The 12,500-nt window shown below is 43.6% G+C and overlaps 1 protein-coding gene across 2 annotated transcripts in view; it reads right to left on the bottom strand.

The window, feature by feature from the left end:
• VPS41 (VPS41 subunit of HOPS complex) overlaps positions 1-12,500 on the bottom strand; it is a 241,866-nt gene that overhangs the window by 84,435 nt on the left and 144,931 nt on the right. For both annotated transcript variants that reach the window (XM_081932591.1, XM_081932590.1), the window contains one exon: positions 3,200-3,297. In XM_081932591.1, coding sequence (XP_081788717.1) covers positions 3,200-3,297 — 98 coding nt within the window. The remainder of the gene's footprint in view (positions 1-3,199; positions 3,298-12,500) is intronic.

The following is a 12,500-nucleotide window of genomic DNA, read 5'->3' as shown; positions in this document are numbered from 1 at the left end:
TGCAGACGGCTAGAACTGGCAGCCCGCAAAGGACCTCCCCGGACTTGTTTTGGTGAGCGCGGGGTGACTGACTCTAGTTCAGCAAAGCAAGCCCGGGGAGGTCCTTTGTGGGCGGCCAATCCTAGCTGCTTGCGCCCGGCTCTGCGGCTAAAATAAACCCTCAAAGCCCCTGCCGCTACTGAAATATCTGCTGCCGCCTCCTCCTCCTCTAACAGCACCACATTTGCTGGCCGACGCTGCGGCAGATTTCCTGACAGTGAGAAGTGAAGCCGCCAAAGCTCCCGCCAAAGCTCCCGACGACGACGAGCCCCTGCCAGAATAACAGCTGCCTCCTCCTCCTCCACCACATTTGGAGTGAAGCCGCCAAAGCTCCCGCTGGCGCCCCTGCCCATGGCAGCGGCGGCGGCGCGTCCCCCTCCACTCGGAGCATCTGAGCTGAGCACCGCGTTACCCTGCTGCCCCCTCCTCCTCTGCTGTGCTTTTGAGGAGCCATGAGGCTTTTTTCCCCCTGCTGCCCTCCACCGCCTTCCTGCCCGTGGCAGCGGCAGCAGCGCCTCCCCCTCTGTTCGGAGCATCTGAGCTGAGCCCCGTTACCCCTGCCCCCTCCTCCTCTGCTGTGCTTTTGAGGAGCCATGAGGCTTTCCCCCCCCTGCCCTCCACCGCCTTCCCGCCTGTGGCAGCAGCAGCAGCGCCTCCCCCTCTGTTCGGAGCATCTGAGCTGAGCCCCGTTACCCCTGCCCCCTCCTCCTCTGCTGTGCTTTTGAGGAGCCATGAGGCTTTTTTCCCCCTGCTGCCCTCCACCGCCTTCCCGCCCGTGGCAGCGGCAGCAGCGCCTCCCCCTCTGCTCGGAGCATGAGGAGGGGGCAGCAGGGTAACGCGGTGCCCAGCTCAGATGCTCCGAGTGGAGGGGGACGCGCCGCCGCCGCTGCCACGGGCGGGGGCGCCAGCGGGAGCTTTGGCGGCTTCACTCCAAATGTGATGGTGGAGGAGGAGGAGGAGGCAGCTGTTACTCTGGCAGGGGCTCGTCGTCGGCATCTTCAGCAGCAGCCCTGCCCCCTGTGAAAAAACCCGAAGATGGAGCAGATCCACGTAGATGACGTCGCCGCAACATGACTGGAGGAGGAATTCTGGGAGTTGAAGTCCACAAGTCTTCAAGCTGTCAGGTTTGAAGACCCTGGGTTTTTTTTAAAGGGTTAAGGGTGCAAGGGTCTTGCAACTTGATAGCTTTAAGACTTGCATGTTTCAATGCCAGAGTTCCTGAGCCAACATGACTGGAGGAGGAATTCTGGGAGTTGAAGTCCACAAGTCTTAAAGCTGTCAGGTTTGAAGACCCCTGGGGTTTTTTTTCTAAAGGGTTAGGGGTGCAAGGGTCTTGCAACTTGACAGCTTTAAGACTTGTATGCTTCAATGCCAGAGTTCCTGAGCCAACATGACTGGAGGAGGAATTCTGGGAGTTGAAGTCCACAAGTCTTAAAGCTGTCAGGTTTGAAGACCCCTGGGTTTTTTTTTTCTAAAGGGTTAGGGGTGCAAGGGTCTTGCAACTTGACAGCTTTAAGACTTGCTTGCTTCAAATGCCAGAGTTCCTGAACCAACATGACCGGAGGAGGAATTCTGGGAGTTGAAGTCCACAAGTCTTAAAGCTGTCGAGTTTGAACATCCCTGGGGTTTTTTTCTAAAGGGTTAGGGGTGCAAGGGTCTTGCAACTTGACAGCTTTAAGACTTGCATGCTTCAATGCCAGAGTTCCTGAGCCAACATGACTGGAGGAGGAATTCTGGGAGTTGAAGTCCACAAGTGTTAAAGCTGTCAGGTTTGAAGACCCCTGGGGTTTTTTTCTAAAGGGTTAGGGGTGCAAGGGTCTTGCAACTTGACAGCTTTAAGACTTGCATGCTTCAATGCCAGAGTTCCTGAGCCAACATGACTGGAGGAGGAATTCTGGGAGTTGAAGTCCACAAGTCTTAAAGCTGTCAGGTTTGAAGACCCCTGGGGGTTTTTTTTCTAAAGGGTTAGGGGTGCAAGGGTCTTGCAACTTGACAGCTTTAAGACTTGCATGCTTCAATGCCAGAGTTCCTGACCCAACATTTTGGTTACTAAGCAGGAGCGTTGTTAAGTGATACTATATAACACTTTTTATTAAGCGGGTACCTTGAATAAACATAACTTTGAGTTTCAAATAATACTGATTTTGTTGTCTTAGGTGACACCTGTGAAAAAAATTCAGGTGCTGCTCAGGCATAAAAATGTGCCGCTCAAATACTATACTTTTCTGCTCACACTGAAAAAAAATTAGAGGGAACATTGCCTGGGTCATCTAAAAATGGGGGACATAAAATTGTTCTTAAACTGCTGTTAACTTTATACAGTTGATATAAAATATTTTACTACAGTATTTGGTTCAGAATCTTTTTTTTCTAGATTTTCCTCCTTTAAAATTGGGTGCGTCTTATATTCCGGAGCGTCTTATAGGGCGAAAAATACGGTAATGTTTTTTTCTTTTTTAATCCACTACCAAATCTCCAAGGAAACAAAATTAAAACAAATTGGTACTAAAAATACCTTCCCTCTTTTTGTTAAACAAATACAATTAAATATTTATTTAAATATGTCTCTCTTTCCCTTATTTTCTGATTTGGCAACAGGAATCTTCAGTACAGATGGTTTTTGATTTACAACCATATTGGAATCAGAATTTTTGTTACTAAGCAAGATGGTAGTAAGGTGAGTCATACCTGATTTTATGATCTTTTTCCCCACAATTGTTAATCATTACAGTTATTAAGTGAATAATGTAATTGTTAAGCAAATCCAGCTTCTCCCACTCATTTTGCTTGTCAAAAGCTGGCTAGGAAGATTGCAAATGGTGATGACAGTATGCTTTTTTGACTCACCATATTAAGCACCTCTTTTAACTTGGAAGATACTAAAGTACAAAGTGTTGAAAAATATGTCTTATAAAAGAGGGAGATTGGGCAGTTAATAGCATGGCAAAAACAGCTAGATAAAGATAGTCCTGCTATTAGGAATTCAAATATGGATATAGAAAAGAAAGAGTTTTGTTTAAGAACAGGTATGGAGTACATATGTTAAACCAAGCATCCACTTAACTATCAAGGCAAATCAATAGACTACTCAGTGTAGTCACTAAAGGCTGAGTTCCACTCAACAGTCTTTAATTATTTGCATATATATTATGTCACTTACCATTTTCTCTGAAATCTCCTTTACAAATGAAAGAATGACAAGCTGGTCACAGAGAGGTGCAATCCCACTGATATAAAATTCAGTGTTGAATTGAGACACTAAGCAACAGACAAATAAAGAAACAGCTAGTTTACTATTAATTCAAATTATTGGTTGTGTTTTCAGGATGAAACAATATTACAGACATTTCAATATGCAAATGATGTCAATATCATTATAATAATTTCCTGAGAGACAGATCGGCATACATTTAATTTTCCTTTAAAATTAATTTCCAAAATTTGACAAGTTTGGCATATAATTGTTATTTTATGCCAAAACTGATTACCATAAAGTTAATTGTTATGGTAATGAACTTTAATTTTTGTAGACAAAAGTGGTGTATACTATACCCTATGTGCTCAAGACTGATAAAACCAACCTTTAGTAACACGCAAGGTAGTAATCCAAGATACTGTGCAATGTGAATATATATTTTGGAAATTTAACAGTTCAATACAGATCATTATTTTAAGGTTACCAAAAATACATTATAGACTAATTACGTCAAAAGGCTATCCTATCATAACACGTATTATGACTTCACCACATAAGACTTGGGTAATGGTACAGAATCAGCTCTAGTTAATATGTGGCCATCACACCAGTGGTGGGTTCCAGAACTGGCCTGGCGGCATCCACATGGATGCGCAGTGTGAGTGCATGCATCTTAGCGCCTTGCAAGCCTTGGCGATGCTCCAGCTGCTCAGCAGAGCATTGAGCAGGTGCTGTATGCGCCATGCGCGTGCGTGGAAGCGCAGAAGACTTAAAAGACCGGTAAGGAGCTCGGGCGAGCGTGTGGGGCCTCGGGAGAACCATACCAGAACAGTATCCAGTGCTCCGGGCTGGCTCCGGTATGCCTGTACCGGGGCGTATCGCCTGCAACCCACCACTGCATCACACATGTATTGGTTTTAAGATTTGGGGAGTTTTTTGTAATGCTGAAGCTCTGTAACATTTGTGACAGTTTGTTTTTCTATTATTGGGCTTTTCTGCTTCACCTCCCAGCTTCTAATGTCAAAAACAATATATCTACCCTGGTGTATTTCAGCATCGTACTCATTAATATGTTTCTCCCAGTTTCTGCTATTCTAGACACTAAGCAATAGGCAGCCATGGTTACAATTACTGGGGGGAAAAGCCTGCTGGCAAATTTCTGACATGCTATCTCTTCACTTATATAGTAGGAAGAGGCAATTAGATGAAAGGTGGCTTGAAAAATTTACAGTATCCTTTCATGGAGGTATACTGAAAGTTCTTTTTTCCATTTTGAATGGAATAGGAATGATGAGATTACAATAACTCCATAATTTGCCTTGGCTCCAGAGTTGGAGTGCTGATTAAATAATATCCTCTACAATCTTCTATTAGTCAACAAGGAGAGAAAGAGGTCATGGGTGACTCATATGCTTTCTCTCTGTTGAGATTAGCAGAAATGGATATGATGACAGATTGACTTTGAAGTTGTTTAGTGTGAGTCGGAATACAAATAGTGGTGATTTTAACTAACAAAATAGTCAAATTCAGATTATAACATTACTATACAATATTTCCAACTGGGATTTCATTTTAATCACTAGAACCTATATAATCCACTCAGAAAGAACACATACCTTCTCAAGTTGCATTTCTGCTACAATTTTTAATTGCAAATTAAAAAGAAACAAATCAAATGTACAAGAAAAGAAAATGCAGAATGAGAGCCAAAAAGAGGATATTGCTGGATTTTCTTTACATGAAAGAATACCTAGCACAATATTTTCAGTATTACAACTGGTCAGAATTGATTTTTATATAGTTGTAGACATACATTCAACGTAATCTAACACCAGCCAAAATAAATACACTATCTCATGAAAGCTTTTGTAGTAACTTTAGAATTGGAATACAAGGAAATGCTATTTTTTAATGCTGTGCTCAAGAGGTAATAAAATCTAAAAGATGAGTATTCAGGGTTTATAACCCCACACAAGTAGTAAGTCAGTGTAAAATACATTTATATGATGTCAAACTTGAACTGCATGAGAAGCACAATTCAAGTGCAATGGTTAACTTTAAATTGGAATTATTAGTTATTGAGTTAGACTCAGATGCTCAGGAGGCAGTTGTTGGGATTTAAGGAATCAGTCTGCCTATCTTGCAGAAATCCCTTAACAAAAGTAATGCCCTGCAAAGACCTGATATTCAGGAATTTGACAGAAACCATCAATTCAGATACAGGAAATAATATGTCCTCCCCTCCCAACATATTCAAATACAAATGCAGTCTAGTTTCCTAGATGATATAAAAGAACTATATTTCCTATACAGATATAAATTGAAATCAGCACTTTTTCCAATCAGTTTCATAAGCAGGAATAGTTGGGGGGGGGGGGGTAGTGACTTTTCCTACTTCAGCATTATGTAGTGATTGATAGATTGGATTAAAATTATGAAATTCTACATACAACACCACTCTCAGTGATGGAAGCTCACTGGGTGAGTTTGAACAGTAATACTCTATTTTGCAACTTGGCTATTGCGGGCAAAAATCAGAGTATTATTTATACCCTCTGGAGTATTATTTACCCTCTGGAACGACCTCCCCCCCCCCCCCCCCCGATATTAGAACCACCTCGGATCTCCGCTCCTTCCGCAAGAAACTCAAGACCCACCTGTTTCAATTAGCCGGCCTGGCCTAATTGTAATTGTAATTGTATTTACAGGGAACATCTATTACTAACCTTCCTGGATGGCTTTTTAAATTTTAAATTGGGGTTTTAAACGGGTTTTTAAAATTGTTTTAATTATTTAAATTGGTTTTGGGTTTTATACACAGACGGTATGTATGTGTTGTTTTGTTTGATGTCCTATGTTATGTTTTGTTGTCTTGAACATGAACTGTCTGTACACCGCCCCGAGTCCCTACGGGGAGAGGGGGCGGTCTATAAATTAAATAAACCTTAAACCTTAAACCTTATAGAACCTTAAGATCCAGATGAAAAGACAGGACTTAACAATTATCAAAAACATCATTCAAATACATTATTGGTTGATTATAAGGCACCTTACAAAAGTATAATACTTGTATTTAGAATATTTCCTTCACAAGCAAAATGTAAACAATCATAGATTACTAGAAGGTTGATGGACTCATAAAATCAAAGCATGCATGACCATATTTATTTTATGTTTGAAAATATTATGAACTATTTTTTCTGCATAAAATAATTCTTATTTTGGAACAATACACTCATATGATCTGTATGTATACATTATTATCATTATCAATTATTTATTTAACTATATCTATTGTCACTAAATTTCAATAGTTTAACTAGTTTTAGATTATACACTTTCCTCTATCAACCTGTATCTTTCCAGTAGCAAAACAATCTCATGTCTTCTGTCATTTATGGTATCAGTCCTCTAATCATCTCCTTAATCAAATTTGTATGGACTCCTCTTTGCAACTCATTGCTTATTAAGTCCCTCATTTAATTTCGATGCCCTTCTTCTGTTTCCTTAACCAGCTTATCTTTAATTGTCAGTGGTGTTTTCAATGATGTTGCTAATAAAATTTCTCTATTTAAATCCATAAATTCTTTTATTTTTTCTTCTTCTGTATCTTGCCATCTGGGGTAGAGTTCCCCTCCATTTAATTCCTCTTTCCGTATTCCACTCTTTCCATTTCCAGATACAAACCAATCACCATAGATATCAGAGGATATGATTTCTTTATGGTCATTTTTCTCTTCAGTTTTTAGGACTCTAACCTCCACTTTTTCCACTTGATAAACATCTCCAACCTTCATCATATTTTACTGTTAGATGCTCTAGATTTTCCAACTTCTTCTCCGTCCCCTCAAATATATATGATAATTTCTGAATTTCTAACAATATCTTTTGCAGGCTTAAAGTTTTTTTCTGCTGTTGAAATTGTGCCATTATTTCCAGCTGACAAACACTGCTGCTCTGGCTTGGAAGGTTTTTACAAGATTAAGCATAAATTCACAATAAGGTCTTATTTTCACTTTTCTCTGGTTAAAGATATACTTCAAAGGAACATCTGTATGCTTTTCTTCTTATCCCTCTCTATAAACAAAACAGTGAGACCTTGAAGTGCCAAGCCAGAAAATCAGTGAGGAAAGTAAAAGTGTTGTTTCCAATACACAAACCTCCAGCTTCTGAGTAGCAGTGTTGTCTTCCCACTGTTATTACAATTTTCTTTGTTGCCTTTTGTATATTTTTTATATTCCAAGTTAAAAAAAAAATCAAATTCTTGAATGAAATAGAGAAGAAAAAGCAGAAAACACACACAATAATGAAGAAGGAGAATTTTAGTCCATAGGTTGCAAATAATAATAAAAAAGATAGAAGAAAACTTAATCCATTCGTTTTAAAACCTCCTATGCCAAGGGCCTTGCCAAGGCTTTTCGCTGAGGCTTCTCAACATCCTCCGGCGGCTCCCGGTGACTCCTGGAGGCCGGCGCTGTTGGGAAGACACCAGAAGACCAACGCCTGGAACATAGGAACGCTGGGTGAGCACTGGGTGAGAGCCTGGACTACTGGACCCTTCAGGTGGGAGCCAGGACAGAGTGGGAGAGGATGGTGGTTATGGTGGTTGAGGGGGCCTGGATCATCTGAGGCCTCTGGAAGATCTGGCCTAGGGCCATGGATTGGGCCTATGACCATGGAGAGGCTGGAAGGCTGCCTGGGAGTATGGTTATCTGGATACCTGGGCCAAGACTGCCCCCCCCACCCACCAAGGACCCTGAACCTCTGTTCCTGAGCTTATCCCCACCTAGGACCATCTAAGACCACGGAGGGTTATCACCAACTTTATAGCTGGGGCTATCACCCATTTCTCTACCATTTTTACCATCATCGCCACATCCGTCTAATCTTATCATCAGGACATCTGCTCCCCCCCCCACTCTTTACTCTTTACTGAAGAATTATCCAGGACAATGCCTCTTACCCCCCCCCCCCTGACTTATGGGACTAATGCCTTCCACCTCCCCCCCATACCGACTTATTTTGACCATCTACAGCACCTTAACCCCTACTGGAATTTTGATAATAACTTATTCGAGGTTAGACTTGCTCCGCCTGCGGGAGACCCCTCTCTCGCAGGTTTGGCCCTTGGCTCTTTCAAGGGCCCGCCTCGAGGACGGGTTCGTGGACCCCGAGAGGTGCAGGAACCGGAAGCTAAGGGGATTTTTAGTAAAATGTTTTTTATCTTTTTTAGGGGGTTCCAGGGTGGGGGGGAGGGCTAATCAGACCGGGAGGAGAGCCAGTGCCGGACAGACAGGTGAGTCCAGGAAGGACGGGGATGCGGTGGAGGGGGGGAAAATAAAGGTCACTCGAGCAGAGGGTTGTCCTATTACAACGGTCGTGGGGAGGAGGGGATGCGAGGACAGGATAAGATCCCAAGGTCGGTTGGGAGACCGTGGCTGCTGGTTACGCCCGGTCGTTTGTACCAACCCCTGCAGTCTAGGTGGACAGGTGCTACAGAGCCAGGGCCTGCGGCTGATGCTTTGCAACGCAAGGTCTGTTACCAACACCGTTTTGCGGTGTTTCGGCTCCTACCTCTCCGACCGGAAGCAATGTGTGTTGACAGGGAGGCAGAGGTCGTCCCTGAGGCCACTCACTTGTGGGGTGCCACAGGGGTCGGTCCTCTCGCCTCTCCTGTTCAACGCATATGTGAAGCCGCTGGGTGAGATCATCCGTGGTTTTGGGGTTGATGACACTCAGCTGTACATTTCAACCCCAAACCACCCCAACGAGGCTGTCGAAGTGATGTCCCGGTGTTTGGAAGCCGTCGGGGTCTGGATGGGGGACAACAGACTCAAGCTCAACCCCTCCAAGACCGAGTGGCTGTGGGTACCGGCACCTCGGTTCAGCCAGCTGACACCATCGCTGGCCATAGGGGGCGAACAACTGTCCCCTGTGGAGCGGGCGCGCAATTTGGGAGTCCTCCTTGATGCCCGGCTGTCAATGGATGACCATGTGGCAGCCGTGGCAAGGGGGGCGTTCCACCAGGTTCGCCTGGTGCGCCAATTGCGCTCCCTACTGGACCGGACCGGAGTGCCCTGCGCACGGTCACTCATGCGCTGGTGACGTCTCGCCTCGACTACTGCAATGCCCTCTACATGGGGCTTCCCTTGGGACGCATCCAGAGACTGCAGCTAGTTCAGAACGCAGCCGCGCGGGTTATCATGGGGAGTACACGTTACTCCCACGTAACACCTCTCCTGCGCGAGCTGCACTGGCTACCTGTGGCCTTTCGGGTGCGTTTCAAGGTATTGATTACCATCTTTAAAGCGCTCCATGGCATAGGACCTAGTTATCTGCAGGATCGCATCCTACCACACACGTCCCTGCGACCTATCCGCTCACACAGGGAGGGACTGCTCCTGGTGCCATCCGCTAGGCAATGCCAGCGGGCGACACCTAGGAGTAGGTCCTTCTCTGTGATGGGCCCAACCCTCTGGAATGACCTCCCCCCCGACATTCGAACTACCACCGACCTCCGTTCCTTCCGTCAAAAGTTAAAGACTCACCTATTTCAATCAGCTGGCCTGGCACTCTCTTAGTTTTATCTCCCGGGGATTTATTTTAATGGGGTTTGGGTTTTTAATTGGGGATGTTTTTTAGGGTTTTAGAATATATTTATTTCTTGTACAGCCTATCTCCTCCATCCAAATGTATTTAAGTGTTTTATGATTGTATTTTTATCTGCATTGACTGTACACCGCCCCGAGTCCCTTCTTGGGAGAGGGGGCGGTCTAGAAATCCAAGAAATAAATAAATAAATAAATAAATAAAAGGCTTGCATAATTCCATCCATGAAAATAGCATTTAAAAAGTAAAATAACACACTGCCCAAAACCATTCAAAGCTTAATTCCGCTGCTTATTTCTTCTGTTCTCAAATTTAAATTAACTTTAAGTTTTTTATAGGTAGTCTCTTTTAAAACGGTAAAAAATTCCTCACCAGCTGAAAACACTTTCTCTTTCCGTATCCTTCCGTTTCGGAGCTGCCCCAACTTCATCAGTCTAGGGGCTATGCTTTTGTCGCCAGCTAGAAGAACTTCTCCTGGATCGATCAGGGACTTTGCGACGTCCCTGAGATCAGCAGGACATATTCTTCTCATTCACCGTCCCTGCGGGACGGTTAGGTCCGTTTTGACCACCCAGTGGCAAAAGTATAAGTGGCGATCTCAGAGCATTGAGATCACACGTCGTCTCGTCACGACATTGGCTCCTCCTCATTTGCTTCTGAATTTTAAAATCATATACATAAACATAAAAAGGAAGCAGGAACACCATCTATATAGAAGAAACAAGTGTACAAAATAATCTATTATAGTTAGGAAACGACTTCTGGAAATTATATTCAAATGCACAAGAGTTAACAGGATGCAACCAATTTGCCCATGTGATACTACTATATTGGAGCTGCAGTAGTTTCTAAGTGCATACGAAACACAATTCAAGGTGCTGGCCATTACCTTAACCATTTTATGTCTATTATCCAAAAGTGAGTTTTCTCTTTGGAACAACGTGTTTTCCCCACTCTTTACAACTAAAGGCATCTTCTTTTTTAATGTTTTTTGAGGGAACAATTTAAGACCTGTCACTACTGAAGGGCTTTTAGCAGTAGTATCAATATATGAATAATTCCTGATGATGTGTTGTCATGGGATATAGATGGATTAATAGTGGCTCTAGAGTTATTTTTATTTTCCATGTGCTCAATTGACTGCTGTTTTAATTCTATGTACAGAGTAGACCAATGCATTATTCAATTAAACAAACAATACAAGCTTAAAATCATCCAAGCTTATGCACCAACAATAAGATATAGTGATGAGGTCGAAGAGTTTTATGATGATGAGACAAAGAAAAATGCCGATACAAAATACTAATGGGTGACTTTAATGCAAGAATAGGAAGAATAATCGCTGGAGAAAAAGTGACTGGCCCTATGGAAGGGGTGAATGAGATAATAGAGGTGTTTGACTAGTAGATTTTGCTGAAACTCATAAATAAACTCATTTTACAAGAAAAGGACTAGCAGAATTGGGATATGGAAGAGTCTATCTGGGTACACAAGCAAAATCAACTATATTATGTCAAGTGATAAAACCATATTCTACAATTGTGCTGTCATCAATAGCTTTAACACTGAAAGTGACCATAATATGGTAGAAACTAAAGTGAAGATTGACTGTTGAAAAGAGCATATGAAAATGATGAAGATATCGCAAAAAAATGAAAATAAAGAGTGATAAGCTTTTAGAGAACAGCAGTGACTTTGAAATTAATTTATCAAATAACTTTGCTTTATTGCAAAGTTTTGGAAGAGAAGAACATTTATGGACCAAAATAAACAAATAGCCAAAAATGTCCTTGAATCTGCTATATCAGTGATGGCGAACCTATGGCACGCGTACCACAGGTGGCACGCGGAGCCATTTGTCAGGGCACGCGAGGCACTGCCCTATCAGCTGGCCAGTGAGTCTATGCGCGCTGGCCAGCTGAGTTCACCCTTTTTTAAAGCTATTTTTTGCCCTCCCCAGGCTCCAGAGCGTTTATAGGAGCCTGGGGAGGGTGAAAAGAGCCTCCCCCGCCCCTCTGGAGGCCCTCCAGAGGCTTCATGAGCTTCCCTGAAGCCTCCGGAGCACAAAAAGTTGGCCCTATGGGCAAACCGGACGTTTGGGAACGGACTTCCGGTTTGCTCTGAGGGTCATTTTGACTGCTCTGGAGGCTTCAGGGAAGCGTCCTGAAGGTCCCTCAAGCCTTCGGAGTGCTCAAAACAACTCTCTGAGCAAATTGGATGTCACTTCTGGTTTGCTCGGTGGTTCGTTTTGACTGCTTCGGAGGCTTCAGAGAAGCGTCCTGAAGGTTCTTCAAGCCTCCGGAGGGCTTCCCGGGGGGGTGGGAGAGGCTGTTTTCACCCTCTCCAGGCTCCTATAAAGCCTCTGGAGCCTGGGGAGGGCAAAAAAAGCATGCAAAAAATGGGGGGTCGCACCTGTAGTGCGCGCATGTGCACTGGGGGGATCCCACATTGCATTATGGGTGCAGCACGCCCGCACACTACCCTCCTGCGTTTCCCCCACTTATGGCACGCAAGCCAAAAAAGGTTCACCATCGCTGTGCTATATCTATAGTACTGCCAGAAAAACACTTTGTAAAGTCAAAAATCTCTGATGAAACTATTGATTTAATGAAAAAATGATGGATAATGAAGAAAATAGAAGTTTCACTAATAAGCT

Source organism: Natrix helvetica (genome assembly GCF_964273705.1).
Source record: "Natrix helvetica genome assembly, chromosome: Z".
NCBI lineage: Eukaryota > Metazoa > Chordata > Lepidosauria > Squamata > Natricidae > Natrix > Natrix helvetica.
The sequence above is the reverse complement of the archived record's forward strand: the minus strand, read 5'-3'. Positions and strand labels throughout refer to the sequence as shown.